General features: G+C 43.6%; 1 protein-coding gene across 5 annotated transcripts; it reads right to left on the bottom strand.

Annotated features, from left to right (window-relative positions):
• Window positions 1-27,595, bottom strand: LOC113919304 (ATPase PAAT). Of its 5 annotated transcripts, none has more exons than XM_035724242.1 (8): window positions 27,251-27,519; window positions 26,469-26,672; window positions 25,402-25,471; window positions 19,676-19,882; window positions 12,322-12,776; window positions 6,520-9,210; window positions 4,448-4,627; window positions 1-29 (listed from the first exon to the last, which is right to left on the bottom strand). In XM_035724242.1, exons 1-6 carry the CDS (start codon window positions 27,484-27,486, stop codon window positions 8,976-8,978), a joined length of 1,407 nt encoding a protein of 468 aa, XP_035580135.1. In that variant the 5' UTR covers window positions 27,487-27,519; the 3' UTR covers window positions 1-29; window positions 4,448-4,627; window positions 6,520-8,975. The 5 variants fall into 5 exon arrangements, with proteins under 5 accessions (XP_035580135.1, XP_035580136.1, XP_027443952.1 ...); XM_035724243.1 differs by lacking the exon at window positions 1-29 and having other exon boundaries at window positions 1,128-4,627; window positions 6,520-6,768; window positions 7,059-9,210; XM_027588151.2 differs by lacking the exon at window positions 1-29 and having other exon boundaries at window positions 1,128-4,627; window positions 27,323-27,595.

The raw sequence follows: 27,595 nt of genomic DNA, 5'->3' as shown, positions 1-27,595 counted from the left end.
AGGCCAAACAAAGAGGTGCCTTTGAAGGTCTTAAGAAAAGACATACACAAAGCATGGGATTAGAATTTTTCTTCTCAGTCCACTGGTCACAATTATCAGGGGTATCTGTGAAGTTTAGGCCTAGAGCCAATCAAATACATAACAGCAGCCCAAAACTAGAGCTCTCTGCCCCTGTCCCAAGCTCCTGTCTAATCGCTTCCTCTCCTAGGATGCTAGAAATGTAGAATCAGGTTACAGCAAACAAGGGAGAGCAAACTGCAAGTGTGGATCACCCAGCTGATCGCTGCAGGCCCATCCAAGTGCAGAGCGTGACCGGGAAGGGGCCGCACTTGGCTGTCCCCCCAACATTCTGGGATTCATCTTCTAGCTCCCAGGCTTAACTTCCCTAGCATGGGAACAGCACTGCTTCTAACGACCCATCTCTCCCAGATTTGAAGGTTCCTCTCCCCCCAAGTTAATTATCTTTTGTCTATACTCCCTTGTCAGGTGTCCCCCAGGATCTTCACACAGCTCAGCTTCCCCACAGTCCCACAGGCCCGCCTCCCTGTCCCCAAGGCCATGCACAGTGAATGAGAGAACACCGTGAGAGCTCCCCAACTCAGCTAAGAGGAGATCCAGTCAGCCTGTCCTCTGAGTGAATCCGAGGCACAGACTCATTCACAGCCTCCCCCACGGTCTGCAGTGCTTGGGACGGAGGGAGGGCCCAGCCAGTGTGCTGAGTAAACCAGCTGGGGGTCCACTCTGGGAGGGTAAGTGGAGCAAAGCAGCACGGAGCCACCCAGCTGAGAACATTCTACTCATGAGCTCACAGCCCTAAGCCAGAAGGGGAAAAAAACAAGATTCTACACTCACCTGCTTTTATCTTTTCAAACCTACCTGCTGTTCCTGACCTCACTCTGGGTGCAGGCACAGGGCAAGGAATGACCTTGCTCAAGCAGAGAGCCCCAGGTATCCTATTTGAGGGGGTATTTTTCACCCTTACCCACATCACTCACTTCACTGCGTCGGATATTTTGTAGTAAAGACAGATGACAACACCCATCAGCACAAGAATGGCCACCAGGATACCGCCACCAATGGCAATTATAATCTTGAGGTCAAGCATGTCACACACACCTGGGCAGAGAAGTGCCACTTGGCAAGGAGTGAGTGTGGCCTCCCTCCCCACCCAGCCGCCTCGCCGCCTCAGTGCACTTCCGTCAGCGGGGGATCCAGGAGCCCCAAACCACAGAGCCTTCCACGTGTAAGCGTGTGTGAATGCTCCTAGGCAGCTGGCCGTGGCGGGGAAAGGGTTTCTTTGTGGATGGAAAGCGACTGAATGCACAGTCTAGAGAAAAGGAAATCAGGAGAGAAATTGGGAAGAATCTTTTTCCTTTTCACAGGCAGCGGTGTGTAGCTACAATTAAGACCTCGTGCAGGTAGCTTTATTCCCAAACACCTGGGCCTCCCGACATATAGTCACTGAGAGAGTCAGGAATGACCCCTTGCTGTTCATCAAGTTTAAAATATTTTCTGGGAATGACTAAGTAAATGTCTTTTTTTCAAAATGTCCTGCTGTGCAATGCTGTGAATCTGCAAACCCACATCGTAAGTGATGTGGGTTAAGGGAAAACCGTGTTTCATTCTCCCACCGACACCTGTCATGCCATATTACGGTTTAAGGAGATTCTAGGAGCCCTTGACCTTCATTCTGTCTCTCCAGGAGACCACAGGCCCTTTGGACATTTTTCCTCCTCAATCCTCCCAGGAAAATTTGTCTGGACTCAGCAAACTGTTTAACACTCAAATTAGGGAACAGTGAGCCAGGAAGGAAGAAGCATAAACAAGGTAACATACTTACTCTAGTTAAACTGTCCAGATCTGAAGGCCAACTATTAAAAAAAAATTTTTTTTAATTGAGGGAACAGGATATTTTATGAAACCTGTAATTTGAGAAGGAAGGATCGAATCATCCTTGCTAGAAGGAATTAAGATCCAAGGTCGAAGAACTCGCTTTCGAAGTGCAGCCACCGTCCAGCCCCATGTTCTATGTCATGGGCATGTGACATCAACTCTCGGGACAGCAGCTCTTCCGCAGGGTTCTGAATTCTGTCCCATGCGTAGGTGGACTTCAGCCCCCAGGGAATAGATATGCTATGTTGAACCATTTCTTTCTAAGTCTTTCTCTTTTCAGATCTTCTTTCCCTCACACTGATTCTCAGGATTTGACTGCTCCTCAAAAGCAGGTTTAAGATCAATGGAAAAAAAATAAAAAGATAGAAATATGGGGAGGCTAAAAATCCCCTTACACTTAAAAGTTCAGTTAGAGAAAACCAACTGGATTTTATGCTTTAGCTACACAGTGCAATGCCATTTACAAGGATTCGTTGATCTTGGAAGATTTTCACACTTAATCGGGAAGATACAAGGGTTATAAGCTAGTAGGTGTGTACGATACAGGCAGGCCCCAGCCAGCCAATCCAGTAACATTAAATAAGGAGACTCCAGGTACAGACGACATGGCCTAGACCTGTTTCTCCTTGCCTCTCCCTCCAAAGTACAACTGTAATCCCTAGAAAAAATACAAGAGTCAAATAAAGAAATACTCTGGAAGTTGGAAAGAGGAAAGCAAACAGGTTAGAGACCCCGAGCCTGGATGAGCAACTCCGCAGCAGAACAGAAAGAGGCAGCCCAGGCTGACTCTAGCAGCCGCAGGCGGTACGAGTGGGTTTACTGCCCTGGGATGCCGTGCACGTCTTGCCCACAGCACCACGCCAGCACAGCGACAGTGGCAAAGGTGTGTGGTGTAGGAGCCGCACTGACAGTAAAAGGCCTCACTGGTGCCAAGACGCCTCTGCGCTGGGAGACAGTGGGGTGGCTAGCTGATAGCCGGAGGGGGATCCACCGTAAGAAGCACCTCTGTTCCTATGAGCCAGATTCCCTTCTCCCACTTAGATGTACCAGATGGCTCTGGCCCGAGGAATCTCCTGCTCCTCCTGGCCGCACTGTCAGGGCCCTGAGAGCGCCAGTGGCACCACAGAAACCGAGCAGATCAGAACAGCACCACAAAGCCTCTGGACATTAAATTGCCATTAGAACCTAATTCCACAATCGTAGACCAGGACCTGCATGCTAAACCTAAGCAGGTGACTATATGATAAACTTAAAGATTTACATAGGACTTAGCCAAAATATCCAAGATTCAAGGGAAAATCACCTGCCGGACCAAGAACCAGAGAAGTAACACCTGAATGAGAAAAGACCATGAACTGATGCTAACAGCAAGATGAAGCAAATGTTGGAATTATTCAAAAAAGGATTTAAAGCAGCCATCATAAAAAAGCTTCAACAATCAGTAACAAATCTTCCCACAACAATCAAAATATAGGGATCTCAATAAAGAAATGGAAGTCATACCAAAAGAACCAAATGGAAATTACAGAATTGGAAAAAAAAAAAAAAGCCTCACTGGATGGGCTCCATGGCAGACGGAGATGCCAGGACCAAATCAGCGAACTTGAGGACGGAGCAAGAGTATTTACCCAATCTGAACGAAACTTTAACATAACCTCAAGGACCTGTGGGACTATGACGAAAGACCCAACATTTACATCATCAGTGTCTTAGAAGGAGAAAAAGGATGGGGCTGAGCTTCTGATGAAATAAGACAGATTCAAGAAGTGAAGAAAACTCCAAACAGGAGAAACCCAAGAAAATCCATGGCAAGACACATAATTACATTTCTGAAAACTAAAGACAAAGAAACAAGCTTGAAAGCAGCCAGAGAGAAATAAGACACTACCTACAGGGGCACCGGTCAAACCAGACTTCTCATCTGTAACTGCGGCAGCCAGACAGAAGTAGCACGCGACATCTCTCGAGCGCTGAATGAAAAGAACTCCAAATTCTATATCCAGCAAAACTATCCTTCAGGAACGGAGGGGGAGAGAGACATTCTCGGATGAAGAAAAAGAATTTGTTCTAAATATATCTACCCCTTAAAGAATGGTTAAAAGAAAACTAAAGTGAAAATAGCTAACCCAAGTGATGGGGATGGGGAGGAGGAATTTAGGGATCATAGTCAAGAAAGGCCTTTCTGAGGAGGGGACGTTCCAGCAGACGCCTGGAGAAAGGGAGAAATCAAAGTCAGGAGGCGCATTCCAGGCAAAGCAAATAGTAATGACAGACATCTTGATGCTGCAATGGGTTTGGTGTGCTCAAGGAACAAGAAAAAGGCTGTTGGGGCTACAGTGGGACGCGTAAAGGGGAGTGGGAGCAGGACACCAGTTGGAAAATTAGCCAGATATCCAATTTTGTGGAGATTTAAAGCCTTAGTAAAAAGCCTAGATTTTCTCCCTACCAGTTGTAGAACACCTTTGCGGTATAGCAACAGGAGTTTTAGGAAGGAACTCATGCACCTGGCTGCAGAGTGAGTGCTTTTAGACAAACCAATAAAGTGAGTGGGTACCTGTGTCAGCTGGTGGCCTTCAGGAAATGCAAGGCCTGGCCCCACCCTCAGAGTCTGATTCAGTAGGTCTGAAGTGGTCTGCATTTCGAGTAACTTCCAAGGTGATGCTGATGCTGCTGGTTCCTGAACTAGACTCGAGGACCACTGATCAATAGAATTGATTCTGAGTCCCTCCCACACCTAAGGTAGGATATAGAAGGGGGACTTCAAAATTGCTGGAAAAGTAATGATATTAAGAAACACGTGTGTCATTCTTGCCATTTAAGAAGACAGCACAGTAGAAAAAGGGAGAGAAAAATTTAATATTTGCCATTTAACATCTACTGTGTATCAGAGGTATCATGCTCAGAATATCATAAGCCTCATGCCATAGCATGAGGCAGGCTGTGATTGCCCCCATTTTACAGAAGAGAAAACTGAGGTCAAGAAAAAGGTAGAATCCCTCATCCAAAACTACACTCACTACAGGTGAATGGCTAAGGTGGAAGGAGAGTTCAGGTTCGTTCACCCTTGTGTATTTTCCTCTACGCCATCTTGGAAATATGGCATTTGGAGGGACAATGTCAAAACAGTAGAAAACATGTAGAAGATGCTAAATTTGCTTTACCTTGAGAGAGGGGACCCACAAGAGTTGCTTCCCCTTTCAAAAGCCTTGAATTTCAAATGTCAAAGGGGATCAATTCTAAGTAGGAAGGTCCCACCCCACAATCCACATGAGCCTAGAGAACAAGAGAGGTGAATTCCAGGCCTACCTTCCCCCCATGACTTGTCAGAATCATTGGCAAAGCCATTCAGCTCCCTCAGCCCATTTCAAGACAGTGGGTGCTGTGTGGTTTGACAGGCTCAGGGTGGTGGTGGCTGTAGGTCTTTGAGAGGTTTCAACCTAAACAGACATGTCACACTTTGGAAATTGAGACACACTCATGTAAGAAATTGGCCCCTCTGCTGGTGGCTCATCTCCAGCCATACGTGTGTGGTCCCCAGGCTTGAACCCAGTGGAAAGTGTAAAAGTAAAAACATGAACATTTCTGATGGAAATTCTACCAAGGGCTCTCTGCTAAGGCAAGTCTGCAGTAAAAACAACTATGTTCCACTTGAGTCATTTCATGGTTCAGTCTGACTCTCAAGAAGTCAGAGTTGCCTTAATCTTCCACTACTCTTCTGGAACCCCTGGTTCTCATTTAAACATAAACTTCCAGGGGCATTTCCTACACACACAAGTTTACACAGATACCTGTCCTGGGTGTTTGAAATCATGGGTCTATTTCTTCAGAGACATCCATTCATTAAAGCAGAGGTTCTCTAACTCGTGTGCGCGAGAATTGCCTGGAGAAATCAGATTCCTGCCCCCCCACCCAAGACTCCGCTTCACTGGTTCTGGGATGGAGCCCACGAATTTGCCTTTCCAACCAGCTCCTGGTGAGGTGGATGGAAGGGGCTGATCAGATGGCTACATGTTGGGGTGTATCGTGTTACAGAATTGCCTTGTGAAATCAGATTCCTGCCCCCCCACCCCCAGACTCCGCTTCACTGGTTCTGGGATGGAGCCCACGAATTTGCCTTTCTAACCAGCTCCTGGTGAGGTAGATAGAAGGGGCTGATCAGATGGCTACATGTTGGGGTGTATCGTGTTACAGACCAAAGCAGACTCTCCGAGTTCGGCCTGTTTTAGAATAACCCTGAGATCCTCTGAAATGCCCACTCAGGGGCCGCTCCTCCCTCTGGTCTGATTCAGAAGATCTGCGTTGGGGCTCGAGAAACCTTCACATCTGACAAGTTCCCCAAGTGACTCTGACAAAGACTGGAGGGCAGATGATGAGAAATGCTGACCTAACTTGTCAGGCAATCAGATGTTACCCTGGTTCTGCTTTCCCAGCACCCAGATTCCACTGCAGCGCAAAGCAGAATGCCGAGAAATTCTGCAAGTGGGCTCATGAGCAAAGCCCCGCACTGGCTTGCTTTCTGAGGCCCAGAGCTGACCGTGTCAGTCTCCTCTTAAACCACACAGATCTCCAGAGTGGAGCAGTCACGGTTTTCCAAAGCCAGACCCAGGCCACCTTTTCAGGCCTTACCTCTGGCCGCTACCTGACATGCCTCCTATGCTTTAGCCGACCTCGATTGTTTTACGTGCCCCGAGAGAGAGCCTTCAGCGTTGCCTGTTTCTCTCATCCAGCTGCTTGCTTCCCGACTGGGGAGGGAGGGACCAAGGATGGCTTCATGTTGGCTGCATCTGCGCTGACCCGGACCGACAGCGTAGGGTAGGGAGAGGTGAGACCCACAGGAGGACGACTCCTGTCTGCTGGAACCAACAGCCTGAGGAGCTGCGGGAAGAAAGGACACGTTAGAACAGCAGGGCACGTGGAGGTGGCCGATGAGGCTGGAAAGCTGGGCTGGGGCCAAGTGAGGAAGAGCCTCCCGTGACAGTCTCTGCGGCCACACTTTCAGGGGAGTCCTAGGGCAGCAGCATGCAAACTCACTCTCTGCCCCGCACCCAGAACACCGACAATCCACTGATGAAAAGTGGGAGGGAAACCTCAGCATGCCCCCACGGGAAAGAGGGAGATGAAGTAACACTCAAAGTGGTAAAAACGTGGAAATTAAAATACATAACCTGGATCTTGATTCAACTTCTTGATCATCACACATCCCTTGCAGCTACTTCAAACTGCGGTGGTTACCCGTGAAGGTGCATTTGCTAGCCCTTACTCTGCAGACCCGGCTTATTATATGTGGAGAAAACTTACAGGAGAAAAAAAGACTTAATAGAGAGTTTGTAAGTACTATAGTCTGCTGCTTCTGCTGAGCGAATTCGGGCAGTATTTTCTTAGAAAATAATACTATAGCAATAAACAGATTTATGCACAGCAGTTTATAAATACAAGAAAATCAGTACCTCTGAATTTCTGATACATACAAAATATAAGTTAGGTCTTCATTAACATGGAAAAATTAAGAAATGGAAAATCAGGAATTAAAGCTCATCTGAATTATTTCTAGTACTATAGTCATGAATATTGTATTATTTTCATCATTTTATAACATACCTTGTGTGTTCTAGTTTTAACTATTTCAAGGCAATTTCTGAACCAAAGAACAGAGCACAACTAACAGAAACTGTACAGCTTTTAAACAGGAGGGTTGTGCTTTAAGTGCAACAAGCTTCCCCTGAGTGTAGGAAGAAATGCTACTTACTGGCTACATAGGTTGTGAATAAATTAGGAAAACCTTGATAAAAGTGATATATAGACCTCCCGTCACTGAGTGCAGAATGATTCATAAATGAACACTGTTATGAGCTTTCACTTTCAAGAACTAAATTCACCAAAACATGAAATGAATGTAAAACATCTTTTTCATGTTAAACAAATACTAGGTGAAAGGAAAATATTTCTGGGCTGCCTGGCTGGCTCAGTTGGTCAAGTGTCTGCTTTTGACTCAGGTCATGATCCTGGGATCCTGGAATAGAGGCCCTGAGTCAGGCTCCCTGCTCGGCGGGGAGTCTGCTTCTCCCTTTGCCCTACACCACCCCCACCCCAGCTCGTGCTCTCTCTCTCTCTCTCAAATAAAAAAATAAAATCTTTATATAAAAAAGAAAATCTATTTACTTAAGACAGTTTCCAGAATAGATGATTTTTTAGAGGCAAATACACCACATCTCAACACATATAAAATAGTCATAATTTCTGAAAATTACGTCTGCCAGAGAGAAGTGCAATCTCCTTGATTCATATGCCTCTATCCTCGAGCGCAGAGGTTCAGCACTTCACATGTTAAACATACCAGAGCAGGGCTCTGGAAAGAAGAACCAATATCAGAAGAGAAGAGTTTCTTACACTTTCTGTGTTTACTGAAATGAAACAAGATGACTTCTCTTGTTTTACATCAAATGCAAAATCTAAAGTAATAATCTTAACAAAAAAGGCCAGTTCTGATGTTTCTTTCCTACCCACAGTAGAGCTCCAATGTGACAGAACATAAAACTAATGGCCCCAATGTATACTAATGTTGCAGAAATATCACATCTAATTTTTTATCTGAAATAAACAACATAAAATGTAAATTGGTGACTGGAAATTAAAGGTTGCAAGGCTTAAGTACTCTAAGGTTTCCAAGAACAATCAATAAGGAAAAGAAAAATACATCAAATACTGTATTTTTTTCATATCCCTAAAATATAAGGCCTTTGTATAAATTAAAACAGTACTTAAACACATAAAATACAGACTCATTAAAATAGAAATCCTTAAGAAGTTTAAACACTTAAACAAAAATAAAAGTAAATACAAGTAAAAAATAAAAGTAAACAACATTGCAAACAAAAATAATTGATGACCCTATCATGTTAATCTTAGTGCACAGTCCTGGATTGACAGTTAACAAGTACAGTTAAAATGAACACTGAGGTCACGTGATGTAAGTAAGCTGATGCTCCTCAAATGACATTAAATACTTGCTTTGAACTCTGGGGGTTTAGGCTTTGCAATAAATATGTAATAAATATCTGCAGTACATCCTACATGTTGAGCACTTATCTTTCTCCATTTGAAAGTCTTTCTCCAGAGTCACACTGTCTAAGGGCCGTCCCAGGGGGTGGGGAGTAGGGATGCTGCAGCAGGTCCATCAACAGAGCCATCTTCGTATCCATGTGTTCCTGGAGTCGATATATTCGCTGATCGATGTAGTCCACAAGTTTCTTTTCCAGCAGTTCCATATTTTTAGTAAGAATCTTTTCCAAGTAGGTGCACACAGGTTGCTCTTCCATTCTAAAAACAAATGTTAAAAAACCAGTAAAACAATTATCCCTGGTATCGTAACAGAAACCACCGAACTGTACTGAAACAAGCAGCCAACGTACACTGCGGAAATCTGTCTCCGCAACGGCGCCGTCTGGGTACAAGGTATTTCCGGGTGCCAAAATACACCTACCAACAGCCAACCACAACCCCGAATGCCCAAAGCATTCTGTATCTGATTCTTTCAACATTTCAACATACAAGTGAAATGAGGATAGAACAACGAAGACAGAACGACTACCCTCACAGAACAAGTCTCTTACAAAGGGTCTTTTGATTTTGAGCCCCAAGTCAAAACTGATCTGGCCCATTTTTTTTTAAGGTCTCCACGTATGTCTTCCAAGAACTTCCCCAAACAACCCTACAATTTCAAGTTTTGTCCTCGTCACCCACACCACCTCACTAAATAATGGAAGGTTCTTTTCTAACCTAATATGAAAACATTTAAAAATGAATGTAACTGGAATGGGCAGATAGGAATAAAAATAGTAAAAAGGGGCGGCTGGGTAGCTCGAGTCAGTTAAGTGTCTGACTTCAGCTGGGGTCATGAGCCCAAGGTCCCTGCTCAGGGAGGAGTCTGCTTCCCCCTCTGCCCCTCCCCCCGGCCATGCTCGCTCTCTCTCAAATAAATAAAATCTTTTTAAAAAATAAATAAATAAAAAGCGCTCGTTTCTCAAGCTCACAACCAATGAACACCAGGACAGTGACTTTCAGGGCGTGGTCCACAAACCCCCGGGGTCGCCATGACTTCTTCAGCTTCCGTAAGTGCCAAGTGTTCTTACACTACTACTAAGACGAGGTCCGAACTCTTCATCCTCGGATCCTCACCAACATACAGTGACATTTCCCAGAGGCTACACGAGGTGTAATGTCACTGCTCAGGTGATCAAAAGAAGTTGTGGTTGAGTATTTTTCTCTTTCTTAGACTTTCTGAAGGTAGTCAGTTGAAGGTATAAATATTTTCTTCAGAGATCAACCCCGTTTATTCATTTATTCTCAGTACTTCTGTGGTCTTACTAGCTACTGATGCTATAAGCTGGAGGGCCACATAGATGAGAATGCAACCAGAAGCTAGTATCGATTCTATACTTTTCACATAATACCATTCTAAGGTTGCTTAGAAAACATATTTCTCATAAAAATTGTTATGTTACTGTATAATGGGTTTGTTATCTTTTCTTTAAAGACTTTATTTATTTATTTGACAGAGAGAGAGCACAAGCAGGGGGAGCAGCACAGGGAGAGGGAGAAGCTGGCTCCTTGCTGGACTCGATCCCAGGACCCTGGGATCACGACCCGAGCCGAAGGCAGCCGCTTAACCGACTGAGCCACCCAGGCACCCAATGGGTTTGTTATTTTTAAACCAATGAATCCTGTGCTCGCTTCGGCAGCACATATATTAAACAAATGAATCCTTTCATATACTCTACATAAATAAAGGGCCTTTAGAGTCCTCAATCATTTTTCAGAATATAAAGACCAAAACGTTTGAGAACCCTCTAGAATATATGAGGGGTTTTTAAAACGGTTATTTTTTTTTCCAAATAACTCCAGATTCACAGGAAGTTGTAAAGATACTAGAGTTCCCCAGTACCCTTTACCCAGTGGTCACATCTCACCTAACTCTGGCAGAGTACAAAAGCAGAAAACTGATGTTGGCACGCTGTGCGTGGATGCCGTTCTATCACACGTACACACATTCACGTGAACATCACAACTGAGCTGCACAACTCTTCCCTCATGACGAAGATCTCCCTCCTGCCACCCCCTACACTCACACCCACTCCCCTAACGCCCTCCACCCCTAACACCTGGCAAGCACCAATATGGTCTCCATCTCTACAACTTTGAGGATGTTATGCAAATACAATCACACAGAATGTGACCTCCCGAGATGCTCTTTTGTTCCTCAGCACAATGTCCTCAGGAGCCATCCAGGTTACTGCGGGTGTCAGTGGTCCGTTCCTTTTATTGACCACCACCCTGTGATGTGGATATACCACAGTTTGTTTAAGTGTTCATCTACTTTAAGACATTTTGGTTGCGTCCAGTTTTCGGCTGTCACATAGAAATAAAGCTTTCTTTGCATGAAGAACTGGGCATAGTTTCCTGTGTGGACCTAAGTTTTCATTTCTCCAGGGTAAGTGCTCAGGGGTAGGACTGCTGGGTCACACGGTAAATGTTTACTTCTCAAGAAACTGCCAAAGGGTTTTTTAGAGTGGCCACAGCATTCTACACCCCCACCGCCAATGTAGAAAAGACCCAGTTTCTCCACATCCTCATCAGCATTGGGTATTGTCACCATTTTTTGTTTTTATTTTAATCTTCAAGTAACTGTGCAATAGTATCTTGTGGTTTTGATATTCATTTCCCTGATAGCCATGAGGTCAACGATGATCATCTTTGCACTTGCTTATTTGATATGTGAACCCCTTCTAGTAACATGCCTCCATGTCTGTTGCCCATCTTCTGATTGAAATTTTTTCCAACGTGAATTTTGGGAGCTACAGAAATGCAGGCCATTTGTTAAATTTGTGACTTGCAAATAGTTTCTCTCACTTTGTATCTGTATCTTAATCCTCTTAACGGGGTCTTTCACAAGGCAGAAGTTTTACATTTTGATGGGATCCAATGGATCAATGTCTCCATTACCGCGATTCTGGCATCATCTAAGGGTCTTTTCCTACTCTCAGGTCCCCAAATGTTCTCCTACATATTACTGGAAAAGTTTGATAGCTTTATGCTTGTTTGTTTTTAAAGATTTTAAGTAATCTCTACACCCAAGGTGAGTATCAAACTCACAACCACAAGATCAAGAATTGCACGCTCTGCAAAAAATAAATTTAAAAAATTAAATTAAAAATTAAAAAAAAAAAAAAAGACTTGCACACTGTGCCGACTGAGCCAGCCAGAAGCCCCTCTAGTTTTACGTTTTATGTTTAAGTCCATGATCCATGTTGAGTTATAGCTCCTAAAATTACTGGAAACAGCTACAGGCAGCAGTTAGTGAAACAAATCTGTTTTCCTCCAACTGATTCTTCTATCTACGAAACCTAAACCACATTTGTCTGAAATACTTACGCGACACCAACCACGCCTTCCCCAGCCTTCGTGATGCCTTCCTGCCACTTGGTGTTACGTCCCACACGGAGATGGTTAACCTGACTACATAAATTCTGGAGAAACGGTAGCAACTCAGAGTTAGGTACATTTGAGTTGTCACTCGCTTTTTTCGGCAGGAAAGAAGAAACTGCGTTTCTGAGGTCACTCTCAAGAAGAGAACGGTTTTGTGGCACAAGGTTATACTCTTTGAGGTTTGTAGTGTTTCCTCCACCCGGTGGCTGTGGACTTTTATCAACGTAAGCATTTAAGTCTTCAGTCAGGGTTCCAGATGTCAATCCGGTTCTAAAAGGGAAAGGCGTGGAGGGGGACTTGTCTGAGGCTCCTGAAGCAACTGACGACTGCAGGTCGATCATACGTTTGTAGCCAGTATTTCCCAAAACCGACTGAAGCTGCTCTCCGATGGGAACACAATTCTAAGCAAGGTAAATAAATACATGTTACTATTGGTAGTAGCGACAGCTAACTTTTGGGGTAATTACTGTAAGTCAAGCAACGTGCATTCGTTCATGTGATCCTCTAAACATCCATAGGATGTAGGCTACAGTCTTAAGTTGAGGAGACCACAGCGAAGGTGAAACCAAGGCTAAAGGTAACCTGGCTAAGGTAACACAACTAGTGTAACACACCTAGTAAGTGGCAGAACTGGGACATGAACCCAGACCACCTAACTCCAGAGTCAAGGCTTTTAATGGTTTCACTGTAGTTTTTGCTAAAGGAAATATTAAATGCTTAGTAAAACTGCATTAGCATTAATGCCTCCACTACGAAGGCCTCCTTAATTTACGGTAATAAAACACAGTACTCTCAACTGAGGCACAATAATTAATAATATTCTTAGATTTAAATATCACCCATCGAGTTTCCCATATAATAAGCTAGCCTAAGGAAATCTTTTATAACTAGCTTATCATGGAAGATACACCAGTAGCTTATACACTAGAAGGTTGATGTTTCAGGGCACCCGGGTGGCTCAGTCATTCAGCGTCTGCCTTCGGCTCAGGTCATGACCCCGGGGTCCTGGGATCGAGCCCCGCATCGGGCTCCCTGCTCGGCGGGAAGCCCGCTTCTCCCTCTCCCACCCCCCCCCGCCCCGCTTCTGTTCCCCTCTCTCGCTGTGTCTCTCTGTGTCAAATAAATAAATAAAATCTTTGAAAGAAGTCCGATGTTTCATCAGTACAGTTGCGACATCTGCAATGACTAAAATGAGCCAACTTTTGGCTATGTCTGCCTTAATGATTTGTAGGATAACAGATTATGTTTTACGGCCTCAACTGAACTGGCCATGCTATATTATTTCATGACAGGGTTCTGGCTCACTTCTGAGATGAGGTTACAGGCTCTCCCATACAGGGGCATGTTCTTCCTATGCTCCTTGCTATGCTCTTCAGTTTTTCTACAAGAGCAAAGCAAAACTACCTCTAGCCTACTAAACTGTTTAGTTATAGGGCTGTATCCTAAATTGGAAACACAAAACTCTATTCTTATTCGGGAGATATCAACACATCCGTACTCCTGCTCAACACCTACTGAAAGAGACTGAGACAAATACTATACAGCTTAGCTAAAGAAACTCGGCATGTACATTGTCTAGACACTCTAAAAAATGATCCCTGGACTGAACCAAACCAAAACGCATTTGGTCAACAAGTATTTACCAGAAATCTACTCTGTGCTTCCGGCACAGAAAATAAGTGGCTGAACAAAACAAATGAAAATCACTGATATGTGGAACCAATACGGGAGCAGGGAACAATGGAAAGAAGCAGGGAAGGAAGGAAAGTAGGCAGGAAGGAAGGAAAGTAGGCAGGCAGGCAATAGATCATGTGGACGGAGATGGTGATAAATGCTTTAGGGAAAAATAAAGGAGGCAAGGGGAATAATGAGAGCCAGGGAAGTCGGTGGTGTGGGGGCGGGGGGGCGGGCAGCAGGAGGGTCTCCATGAGACTTCTTTTACTGATCTGTACTTTGGAGGAATACTCTCTATAAAGAAATGTTATCTTCTACCGAATGCAAGGTTTGGATAAACCTTAAATTATTCCTAGAAGACGGACTGTATATAATTATATAAATTACATGTATTGTACATTATATATACAATACATACAATTATATACAAAATTTTAAAATTCAACAACTCTCCTTTGATAGAAAGGAGCCTTACTCAATCATGATGACAAAGCTAAATTATTTTTGGTAGTGGTAAACAGTCCACAAAAACCTTCATGACAGAAAAATGAAAATTCTTTTAATTGAATTTTTTTTATAGAGAGAGAGAGAGAGAGCATGATTGAGGGGGTTGGGGAGAGGCAGAGACAGAGAGAGAGAGAGAGAGAGAGAGAGAGAGAGAGAGAGAGAGAGAGAGAATCCCAAGCAGGCTCCATGCCCAGTATGGAACCCGACTCGGGGCCTGATCTCGTGACCCTGAGATCGTGACCTGAGCCAAAATCAAGAGTCGGACGCTTAACAGACTAAGCCACTGAAGCACCCCAGGAAATCAAAAATTTGGTATAAACAGCAGTGAAATCAATGTCAAAATTGTGTATGGCAACTAATTTGGCAGAAATTTTAATTAAGAAAATGTAAACGCAAATAAGGTATTTGGTATGTGAGGTTTTTCTTTTCTGATATACCAAATCTGGATTAGAAGAAATCCACTGATTATAAAAATCAGTCATATTTTTCTCAGATGAGAGCTTTTAAGGTAATTTCCTTTTCCTTTTCATATTAAATATCACGGAATTCACAGGTAAGTCTATATGGCAGTGCAGTGAATAAGCCAACTTTAGGGGCTGGTGGCTATTCTTCTGTTTCCTTTTGTTTCATTTAATTCAATTCTTTTAATTTTCTTGTGCTGTCTGACACATGTTGCCATGCAAGGTCCACCAAACCCTTTTCAAAGCAGGCAGGGGAATATGTATGAAATAATTTATACATATTTATTGCTTAGGATCCATGTCATATGTTGTATGGGAAACACTGACAAGAGTAGCTGAAAAGGACATAAAAGCATTCATGCGAAATTATGTCCATATACCTATACGTGAATATGTAAAGATTTAGATGTATGTATGTGTATCTGTGCATACACATCATTTTATATGTGCGCATATTTACCCCCAGACTCGTGAAAACTTAAGGGTCTATTTCTGAACATCTCGTCAGATATCTGAAAGGACCAACTTTTATTATAAAAAATGTAAACAGGTATCACCTTGAAAAAGCAAGAAAAAAAGACATTTGTATTTCAGAGGTGAAAAAAGCAAACTGTAAATCCTGCATAAGTATGTTTTCTTCGAGAAAAATGGGGTGCATCCTTTCATTCAGGCAACATTACATGAAAACTATAGGCTAGGCACTTTGATATAGAATTCCTATTCAATTTTGCTAAGTTGTGAAGCAAAAACAAATCAAAGCCAGCAAATGTTAACTTCAAATATAATGAAATAAGAAAAAACTTTAACAAAACTTTCAAGAACACAAGCAACCCCAAAGCACAGGTGAAGCCGGGAAAGGTAGAGGGCTTCTAACGAAGCTTCCCAGGTCACTTCTTTCCCCTTCAGGACAGGCCCTGCCCAAATTAACGTAGGAAGGTTCTAAACAGTGTACGCGGTTACACAGCTTCCGCCGAAGGAACATTTTGGTCATGAAACATCCCTACTATATTTATTTAAGATTTTATTTTTAAGTAATCTCTACACCTAACGTGGGGCTCAAACTTATAAGCCCGAGACCGAGAGTCGCACACTCCACCATCTCAGCCAGCCAGGTGCCCCAAAACATCCCTACTTTAGACTTAACAAACGGTTACATAGCTTACATGACATTTTCCAGGGAGACAGTCCGTAGATTCCTGCTTGTTAGTAACACGCAATCCTAGAAAACCAGGTATGCCCCGTAAGAATCATCCCATAAAGAGAGCCTCCCCACTTGGAAGAGGTCTTTTATTAGCATGTTTAAAAGAACATTTAACTGAATCACCTTCCTTCTTCCGCAGGGTTCCCCAAATGGCCCCGTATACAATGAGTTAGTGGGGGGAGGGGGGCACGTCACAACACGTACACTGGATGGAAGGACTTGCAGGTATTTCTACAGACGCAGGAAACTCTAGGATACACACCAAGCTGGGGAAGAGAATGAAAGCTGGGAGAGCACTTTTATGATTTATTTAAGGCACTTCTGAATGGACTGAAATTAATAGCAGGGAAAACAGGTTATTTTTGGAATTCAACCAACAAACTTAAAACCATGACACACACACACAAAAAATCTATCCATGTTATCTTTTTCCAAAGTTAAGTGTTTAGAACATAAAGATCAGTCCACGAGCTGACTGTACCTCATTAACCCTCTCTGATGTTTCCAAAGTCTTGCACACAAAAAATAATTTCGTCTTGTTTCACATTTTCTATCTCCATGGGATCCTTCTCCTCGATCACTTGTTCTTAGGATTCTTAACTATGCGTTAAGAATCATCTGGGGATGCCTGTTTGATACAATGCCTGGATCCCACCTTCTGGGTTTCAGGTCATTGGTGACAGCCAGAAATCGGCACCTTATAAACATTCCAGGGGATTCCGATACAGGGAAGCTCCTTATCTCTATCATTCTTGAAACAAACCCATTTAACCCGGGTACCTCCACATTCCAACTACCCCCATTTACTGCCCAATCCCTCAAGATCTGGTTTCCATATCACGATCATTCAATCTGAACCCTGAAGATCTCCAAGAAGCACTTAGTTGATAACCCAAAAGGCACATATATCATATTCTTATTTGGAGCCACAAACAGGACAGACCAGCTCCCCGTTTGCATGAAGCTGATATTCTAATGAGATAAACAGACCAACATATAAACAACAACAAAATAGTCAAGAAGGCTCTGATGAAAATATGATGCAGATTTGGAGGGAAAGGCTATTTTAAACCGGTGGTTGGGGAAGGTCTCACTAAGGATGTAACATTTAAGTTGAAATCTTAATAAAAAGGAAAAGCCAGCCCTGCCCCAGTCTGGGGAAGAGGCTTCTGGAGAAAGAGAAAAATTAAGAGTGCAAAGGTCCTGAACACACTTGAATATCTGAGGACTACACACATCAACATATCTGGAAGCCAGGTGTCCCAGGAGATTTGGCAGGAGATGGGGTTAAGGAATCAAAGAAGGCCCAGACCTTAGACGCCAGGGTAAGGAAGCTGGGTTAATTCTGAGTGTGATGAGAAGAAGTCAGAGGGCTTCACACAGGGAAGGATGAGTCTGATTTACCCTTTGAGATTATTCTGGTCACCCTGTGGAGAATGGACTGCAGTCGAGCAGGAGGACCAGTCAGGGACTTCCTGAGGATCGAGGTGCGGTGATGGTACGAGAGAAAGAAAAGTATGGAACTGGTACTTTTTTGAAACCCTTCTTTCCAGGGTTCCCATGATAACCATCAACTCTCCCATTTTCCCTATCTTGCCCATTGCGTCAGTGACACCTGTACTAAATTACTATTGGTAAAGCTCACAAAAGGTACACAAGTTGTTTATTTAGACTATTTCTTTTAAACTCTCCCATGACTCCTTTATCCTAGCAGTATTACCGTTTAGATTTAGAACGTGACAAAATTTACGTCAAAAAACAGGAAGCAGGGGCGCCTGGGTGGCCCAGTCGTTAAGCGTCTGCCTTCAGCTCAGATCGTGCTCCCAGGGTTCTGGGATCGAGCCCCGCATCCAGCTACCTGCTTAGTGGGGAGCCTGCTTCTCCCTCTCCCACTCCCCCTGCTTGTGTTCCCTCTCTCGCTGACTCTCTCTCTGTCAAAAAGATAAATAAAGTCTTAAAAAAAAAAAAAAAAAAGACAAAGCAATGCCAAATTACGCAACTACTTATGTCAGCACCACAACCTGAAATCAGGTCTCCTGACATCAGCTCTTCCCTCGCGCCCCTCGGTCACACCGCTGGTCTGCCGCTGTTCTCCTCCTTTCCTCCTCCCTATTATCCTTACCAAACCTAGCTACTCCCCATGGGCCTTTCTTCCTTGCTCCGGCTCTCCCTTCGGCACTTTCCCTGTCCTCTACTGGGTACATCTCTCAAACCTCCCTTCCGCTCCTCCACCTCCACCCGTACACCCTCTGGTGCTTCCAAGAGCTCGCAGCATCATCCGAGGCACTGTTTGATTCACATCTACAACTTAATATTCCCAAAATCAAGCTCCCTTTTTCCCAAGTGGTCTCCTACCTTGGGTTCCATTTATATCGTAGGTATCACCATCTTCCAAACCTCAACGTCCCCTTTAATTCTATTTTTCTCAGGCAATAGCAACATCAAGTTATCTAGAGCTGATGGCACCATCATGGCAACATCTCACAATCCAGCATCAGGTCATACGTCCAATTTTAGACCCTCCTGGACTCTCCTCTGGATGAGGAAAGGAACATGGAAGTGCTCCCCCTGGAGTCTCACATCCTACTGATTCACTGTTCCTTCTCACTCCTCTCACGCATAGCACTGGGTTAGAGTTTCTCAAAATGTGGGCAAAACCAGGCATGTACTTTTAAAAGTAACGTTCAAAACCCTCTACGATCCAACCCCAAGCTAAACTCCCCCAACCACTTCTTCACCCCAGAGAAGTGAACTTCTATTCATTTCCTAGCTATAGCCTGTTCCTTCTAGCACTGAAGAGTTAATCCATGCTATTTTCTCTCTCTCGAATTGCATCCCTCCAAATTTACTCGCTCGGTCCCATCCTTCTTCCTTAAAGACCTAGATAAAATGAGACTATATAAAGATCCTTAAAGACAGGCTACAAACTAACTGACCTTTGAACTTCCTAACGTGCTCAAAACATTGCCTTATTCACTGAGAAGGTGCTTAATAAATATTTGCTGAATGAATGAGTAAATTCATAGAAAATTGTAAAGATCTGTAGTAAGATATTTTGTAGAAGAGAACGTCTACAAAATGTTATTTTACAAAGCAAATAAAGGTAACGGTCAGATCAACAGTAAAAGTTCAAAGAAAAAACTTAAGTTAATACGTGTCCTTATAAAAATCCGTCATCCTGAAATTTTTTTTTTTTTTAAAGGTGTTCTGGAGGTTTTTTTTGTTTTTTTTTTAAGATTTTATTTATTTATTCATGAGAGACACAGAGAGACAGAGAGCGAGAGAGAGGCAGAGGGAGAAGCAGGCTCCCAAGGAGCAGGGAGCCCGATGCGGGACTCGATCCCAGGACTCTGGGATCATGACCTGAGCCGAAGGCAGACGCTTAACCATCTGAGCCACCCAGGCGCCCCATTCTGAAATTTTTAATGGTACCTGGACAGACTCCATGTCTACGTACCTGCTGCTGAAATTTAACCATATTCATCAGTTGCTGAGCGCCAGGTGACAACTTTGACCCCATGGCCTCCATGAGAGTTTGGACCCTCTGCAGGTCTATCCTTGATCCTAGAGCAGGAGGGCTGGTTGAAGAATTTGTTGAAACCCGCCTCAATTGTACCACAATTTTACTGATGAACACACACTGCTTTTCACCAAAGGAGAGCAACTATTATAAAACAAAGAAGTTCCGGAAAACAATAATATTAAACAGTAATCACTATTTAAGGTCACTTTTCTCTATAAGCTAGCAATAATGTACTTAGGAAAATAAACTTTAAATACACGTTCATTTTTAAGCTTTCCTGAAAACTGTAACGATCCGCACTTGTAATTTACCACAAGGCTCGTAGGAACGATTTACAAAAAGAATACCATGTCAAACTGAATACATACACAGAATATACAAAGGGGCTACGATAAGATTTCATTCACTTAAACTAATGAATAAAAATAAACTATACCCATCTGAGAACTTAACACAGCACAGCTGTAATAGTATTTAATACAAAAGAAGGCTTCACAAAAGTCTTTACTGAAATACGAAAACTAAGTCAGTCCTTTAGAATTGAGAATTTTAAGAGAAAGTTAGATATGGTCTAACATAACCTACTGGTTCACACACAAAAAGATGAGGTCAGGGGTGATTTTCCGACTTGTCAGAGGATTACCAAATTGGTAAAAGTCAAGCTTGGAACCTAGCCCTCTGGCTTCTATAGCAGCGTCCTGCCCACTGCTTTAGGCTGCCTTATTTCTGAACCAAAAGACATTTCTTGTGTGATATGGACAACAAAGTAGCAAAGTAGGAAGGGACCACGATTTAGAATCAGACAGAGTCAGTGATGACTCCACTTAGAGCCTGTGTGACCCCGGGAAAAAGGCAAAAACCTGAGTCAGGAATAAAATGAGGGAGGCTAAAAACAATGATTTTACATGGTTGTTAGGAGGATTAGGTGTTCAAATTCCCAGTACCTACCACTGGGAGTAAGTGCTCAAAAAGATGGGTCCGTGACTTTCAACTTTCATATACCACTGCCCCAGAACAACCTTTAGTAGGCCTAGGATTTCTCTAATGAGATTACTCTTAGCAGTCCCATAGAACTTCCACAGAATAGGTAACAAAAAACACTTACCTGCAGAGACACATACAAAACCATATGTAACGTGACAACACAGGTCAAGAACCCATAATCCAAGAACTCTGAGCGTGGCACCAAAAAGGTGACTGTCCTCAGCAATTAAGGAACCTCCGCATTAAATTTACACACCTACCTTCTAACCTCCCTGCTACCCCCCCTCTGCTTTTTCATCCCCATTGCTCCACCACTGAATATGGGACATATTTTACTCATTGAGTCAGCTTAGAATCTATTTCATCACACTAGAATGTCAGCAACATGAGGGCAGTCATTCATTATGTTACTGCTAATTCCTACATGCCTAGTTACAGTATCTAGCATCAGTAGGCATTCAAATTCTGTTGAATGCATGAAACACTTCATTTAAATAAATCTGGAAGCTATTGATATGTACTATATAAACCAGTATCTCGGAATAATCAGTTCTGTAAATTTGCTACCAGCAGGCTATGAAATTACTTACTGTTTCTTATTCTAAAGTCTCGTAAGCTTGTATAAAAAGTCACGTGGAGATAAAAAGATAGCAAGGATTTATTTCCTCTTTAAAAAACTTAAATTTAAAAACAGCTTTATTGAGATATAATGAAAGTGCCAAACAACCAAATGATTTCAAGTGTACAATTCAGTGGATTTTAGTACATTCACAGAGTTGCGTAGCCATTATAGTTTTATTTTATTCTATTTTTTTTCTTTTCAGATGTTTTTTAAGTTCTAGTTAGTTCACATACAGTGCAATGCTGCTTTCAGGAGCAGAATTCAATGATTCACTACTTACACAGAACACTCAGTGCTCCTCGTAACAAGTGCCCTCCTTGATACCCATCATGCATTTAGCACATCCCCCCACCCCCCCCCTCCAGCAACCCTGTTTGTTCTCTATCTTTAAGAGTCTCTTATGGTTTCTTTTTTCTCCCCCTACCCCATATGTTCATCTGTTTTCTTTCCTAAATTCCACATGAGTGAAATCATGTATTTGTCTTTCTCTAACTTACATCGCTTAGCGGAATACGCTCTAGCTCCCTCCATGTTGTTGCAAATGGCAAGATTTCATTCATTTTGATGACTGAGTAATATCCCATCATATACATACACCACATCCTTAACCATTCATCAGCTGATGGACATTTGGGCCCTCTCCATAGTCTGGCTGCTAGAAACATCATTGTTGATAATGCTGCTATAAACACTGGGGTGCACGTACCCCTTCCAATTGTATTTTTGTATCTTTTGGGTTATTACCTGGTAGTGCAACTGCTGGGTCGAAGGGTACTTCTATTTTTAACTTTTTGAGGAACCTCCACACTGTTTTCCAGAGTGGCCGCACCAGTTTGCATTCCCACCAACAGGGCAAGAGGGTTCCCCTTTCTCCACATCCTCACCAACACCCGTTGTTTCTTGGGTTGTGAATTTTCGCCATCCTGACACCTGTCAGGTGCTATCTCATCACGGTTTTGGTTTGCATTTCCCTGATGATGAGTGATGTTGAGCATCTTTTCTACGTCTGTTAGCCATTTGTATGTCTTTTTTGGAAAATGTCTATTTATGTCTTCAGCCCATTTCTTAACTGGATTATTTGTGTTTTGGGTGTTGAGTTTGATAAGTTCTTTAAAGACTTTGGATACTAATGCTTTATCAGATGTCATTTGCAAATATCTTCTCCCATTCCGTAGGCTGCCTTTTAGTTTTGTTGTGGCCTTCACTGAGCAGAAAGTTTTCATCTTGATGAAGTCCCAATAGTTCATTTTGGGTTTTGTTTCCCTTGCCTCTGGCAAGAAGCTGCCGTGGCCAAGATCAAAGAGGTTGCTGCCTGTGTTCTCCTCTAGGATTTGGATGGTTTCCTGTCTCACATTTAGGCCTTTCATCCATTTTAAATTTATTTTTGTATATGGTGTAAAACAGTGGTCCAGTTTCATTCTTCTGCATGTTGCTGTCCAATTTTCCCAACAGCATTTGTTGAAGAGACTCTTTTTTCCGTTGGATATTCTTTCCCACTTTGTTGACGATTAGTTGACCACATAGTCGTGGGTCCGTTTCTGGGTTTTCTATTCTGTTCCATTGATCTACGTATCTGTTTTGGTGCCAGTACCATATTACCTTGATGACTACAGCTTTGTAGTATAGCTCGACGTCCAGAATCGTTAACGCCTCCAGCTTTGCTTTTCTTTTTCAGGATTGTTTTTGCTACATGGGGTCTTTTGTGGTTCCGTACAAATTTTAGGGTTGTTTGTTCTAGCTCTGTGAAAAATGCTCATGGTATTTTGATAGGGATTGCATTAAACGTATAGATTGCTTTGGGTAGTACAGACATTTTAACAATGTTTGTTCTCCTAGTCCATGAGCATGGACTATTTTTCCATTTCTTCGCGTCCTCTTCAATTTCATTCGTAAGTTTTCTATAGTTTTCAGAAAACAGATCTTTTACCTCTTTGGCTAGGTTTATTCCTAGGTATCTTATGGGTTTTGGTGCGAGCCATCGCACTTTTAGAACATCACCCAAAAAGTAGCCATGTTCCCACTGGCAGTCACTCCCCATCCCACCAATACCCACCTCCCCCAGCCCCAGATAGTAAGTAATCTACTTTCAGTCTCTGTGGATTTGCCTATTCTGGACCTTACATATACATACACACAGAACCATACAATATATGATCCCAGCTTCTTTCCCACAGTATGTTTCAAGGTTCATCTGTGTTTCTTTTTTTTTTAATTTTTTATTGTTATGTTAATCACCATATATTACATCATTTGTTTTGGTGTAGTGTTCCATGATTCATTGTTTGTTCATAACACCCAGTGCTCCATGCAGAATGTGCCCTCTTTAATACCCGTCACCAGGATAACCCATCCCCCTACCCTCCTCCCCTCTAGAACCCTGTTTGTTTTTCAGAGTCCATCATCTCTCATGGTTCGTCTCCCCCTCTGACTTACTCCCCTTCATTCTTCCTCTCCTGCTATCTTCTTCTTTTTCTTTTTTCTTAAAATATGTTGCGTTATTTGTTTCAGAAGTACAGATCTGTGATTCAACAGTCTTGCACAATTCACAGCGCTCACCGTAGCACATACCCTCCCCAATGTCTATCACCCAGCCACCCCATCCCTCCCACCCCAAACCACTCCAGTAACACTCAGTTTGTTCCTGAGATTAAGAATTCCTATCAGTGAGGTCATTTGATACATGTCTTTCTCTGATTGACTTATTTCACTCAGCATAACACCCTCCAGTTCCATCCACGTCGTTGCAAATGGCAAGATCTCATTCCTTTTGATGGCTGCATAATATTCCATTGTGTACATATACCACATCTTCTTTAGCCATTCATCTATCGATGGACATCTTGGCTCTTTCCACAGTTTGGCTATTGTGGACATTGCTGCTATAAACATTGGGGTGCACGTACCCTCGGGTCCCTACATTTGTATCTTTGGGGTAAATACCCAGTAGTGCAATTGCTGGATCGAATGGTAGCTCTAATTTCAACTGTTTGAGGAACCTCCATACTGTTTTTCAGAGTGGTTGCACCAGCTTGCATTCCCACCAACAGTGTAGGAGGGTTCCCCTTTCTCCACATCCCCGCCAACATCTGTCGTTCCCTGACTTGTTAATTTTAGCCATTCTGACTGGTGTGAGGTGGTATCTCATGGAGGTTTTGGTTTGGATTTCCCTGATGCCGAGCGATGTTGAGCACTTTTTCATGTGCCTGTTGGCCATTTGGATGTCTTCTTTGGAAAAATGTCTGTTCATGTCTTCTGCCCATTTCTTGATTGGATTATTTGCTCTTTGGGTGTTGAGTTTGATAAGTTCTTTATAGATTTTGGATACTAGCCCTTTATCTCATATGTCATTTGCAAATATTTTCTCCCATTCTGTCGCTTGTCTTTTGGTTTTGTGGACTGTTTCTTTTGCTGTGCAAAAGCTTTTTATCTTTTCATCTGTGTTTCTATATGCTTTTCATGACCGAATACTTTTCCATTGTGTGGGTATACCATGTTTTGTTTACACATTTAGTGATGGACCGTGGGGTTGTTTTCTTTGCAACCTTTTGGCTGTTAGGAATGATGATGAACATTCATGTACGTACCAAGTTTTTGTTTTGTTTTGTTTTGTTTTTGGTCCTCTAATTTATCCATGAAGTAGTTCGAAAGAAATACAGAGATTTGCCCAAGGTCACCTGACTAGGCAACAAAACAGGAGGAATATTCTGGGCCTATGCCTTCCAGCTCAGTAACTTTTCTCTGGGCTCCAGTGAGAACACTAAAGTTCACCTCTATGATATTTTTCACATTCAAGACATCAGTCCAAAGCCCTTTAACTTTTGGATGCTCTTCTCTAAAACTTCCCCAATTCCCTTCTTTCTTGATATACCTCCCTCTATCTTTCTTGATACAATAAAGCCAAAACTGCTTCTATTTTCATGACACCATATTTTTATACCAAGATAATAAGGAACAAAGCTGGACTAACCATATTACTGAACCAACAGAAAACAAGTACAAATTACACACAAACATTTGCAGTTGTCAAACTAGTTAAAATCTAGTGATGACTTACCTTTACTTTACAAGCATGACTGGAGGACTCCAATTTTAAGTACTTTTTGTAGAAAATAATTTTGTGCTCACTAAAAATAAAATAGAATTTAAATCAATTTTACTTCTATTAGTTTTAATAGTTACATTTAAAAATGAACTGTTCCAAATGAATAAACCAAGAAGTACCCGAATCAGCGATAAATAGAGAAAACAAACTGACGGTTGTCGGAGGGATGGGCAAAATGGATGAAGGGGAGTGCGAGGAGATACAGGCTTCTGGTTATGGACTCAATAAAGAGTGGGAATAAAAGGTACAGTACAGGAAATACAGTCCCTGATACTGTAGCAGACTTGTACGGTAACAGATGATATTGTAATAGCAGTATGTCAATGATATTGTACAGTAACAGATGGTAGTTACACTCGTGGTGAGCCCTGCATAACCTATAAAGATGTCGAATCACTGTGTCGTACACCTGAAACTAATGTAATGTTCTGTCAACTATACTCAAATAAAAAAAAAAACAACAACACTTTTTCTAATTGTGTTTCTAAGCCATTACTTAAATCCTGAGATTGAATTCGGGTAGAATCCTTGTATCAGAACCTAGAGGAAAATCACACGCTAACGGGCGGACTTGTGGGTTACACACACTGGCGTCTGGCACAGTCTTGGGCCTGTGCACCATTTGTAACGGACTTCCTTTCAGAAAAACGTGTTCAACGTTCCAGACTAACTGCCAAATTGCTTTTGGGAAACAGACCACTGTGTGTTCACGGAGAAAGCCAAGAAGCAGGAGTAAGGACTGACTCTAGTCTATACAGTCTGACTAACTGGGACCACCCGCTACCCAGTCACCTCCCCCAGTCAGCTCGAAATTTCCACATTTACAACAACGAGAAAGCTTAGACTATCTCGAAGAGCCCGTAGAGGGAGAAACGGAGAAACTGCTACTCCTGCTGGTACGTGTTTCTCTTCTCTCCCCCGGCGTCTGGCATCTATGTCAGGCAATCAACAAACACCACAAGGGCTGAGCAAAGTCACACCGCTGCGCGAGAACACTCCTGCGTCAAGGAGTTACAAACCTGTCATCCAGATCACTACAAACAGTCTTGCCCCTACTGGTTCCACAGTACTCCTCTCCTAAGTATACTTCCATATTTCTTGCTGAGCTCAAAATGCCAACAGAAACGATTTCTTCGCCTCCGTTAGGGTCACATCTCAGGTAAAGGAAGCAGGGCTTTTCATCGGGGCTGTTCAGGCTGCTCTTCAAAACCACCAGATCTCGGCTGAAAAGAAAAGCGTCCAACATTTTCCTCAGTCTACTTGTCCGAACACCGCTCACAACCCTCTTATTAGGCCACGGTCCTCCTCCTGACTCACTTCTTCATTTACCACTGAGGTCCCCCCACCTTCCCAAGCACCCAACGGACGCTCGGTACAGATTCCCAAGGAAATGCACACTCCGGACACCAGGGCTTCGCCCTCTGCACTTTCCTCGATTGCCGACGCGACCCCCGGTAGTTACTTCCCATTTCAACACAAAAAGTTCGCTGGGACCTACTGCGTGCACCAGAGTGGGAAACAGAAGACACTACGAGGCAAACGCCTATCTTTTCCATAATGAAGCTGATGGGGGCTCTGGACAGTCACATTTACTAACGCCGACGCGGGTCCACAGGAGGCCTTTGCTGGTTTTGCGCGGGGAGGGGGAGGCGGAGCCCGGTTCCGACCCGGCGGAGGGTCAGCCCGGCGCCCGACACTCACGCCCCCGGCCCCGCCCCCCGGCCCCCGCTCCCGGCCCCCGCCTGCCGCCCGCTCCCCTCCCGGATCCCCGGCCCACACCCTCTCCCCGCACGGCCCCCATCTGCCTTCCTGGCTTCCCCAGGAGCGCCACCGTCCCGCACCGGCGGCCCCAGTCCCCGCCGGCCCGGCGCACCCCGGGGCAGGCGGAGCCAGCGGCTCCTCCCAATCCAAGTCCCGGGCGCCGAGGTCAGCCCGGGTGAGACGGAGGCTGTGGCCCAGGGCTCCGCAGGCGGCATCCCAGGAAGAGGCCAGCATCGGGCGGCGGGTCAGTCCCACGTCCTCGGCCCCGGTCTCCATTCTGCGGCCTCCAGCTCAGGCTGAGCCCGGAACCTCTCCTCCAGGGCTTGCGTTTCCGCCAGGGACGGAGGGGAGGCGAAGAAGCCGACCGACTTCCGGCTCGGCTGGC

The sequence above is a fragment of the Zalophus californianus genome, chromosome 15 (genome assembly GCF_009762305.2).
Source record: "Zalophus californianus isolate mZalCal1 chromosome 15, mZalCal1.pri.v2, whole genome shotgun sequence".
In the NCBI taxonomy this organism is placed as follows: Eukaryota; Metazoa; Chordata; class Mammalia; order Carnivora; family Otariidae; genus Zalophus; species Zalophus californianus.
The sequence above is the reverse complement of the archived record's forward strand: the minus strand, read 5'-3'. Positions and strand labels throughout refer to the sequence as shown.

Bases quoted from the DNA above. Each gene is read 5' to 3' on its own strand.
- LOC113919304 (XM_035724242.1), bottom strand. From the start codon at position 27,486: ATGGAGACCGGGGCCGAGGACGTGGGACTGACCCGCCGCCCGATGCTG. The intron at 12,777-19,675 runs GTACGTAGACAT...TACCTTGCTTAG, and splicing joins TGGTTAAATTTCAGCAGCAG to AATTGTGTTCCCATCGGAGA. The intron at 9,211-12,321 runs GTAAGTATTTCA...ATTTGTTTTTAG, and splicing joins GAAGGCGTGGTTGGTGTCGC to AATGGAAGAGCAACCTGTGT.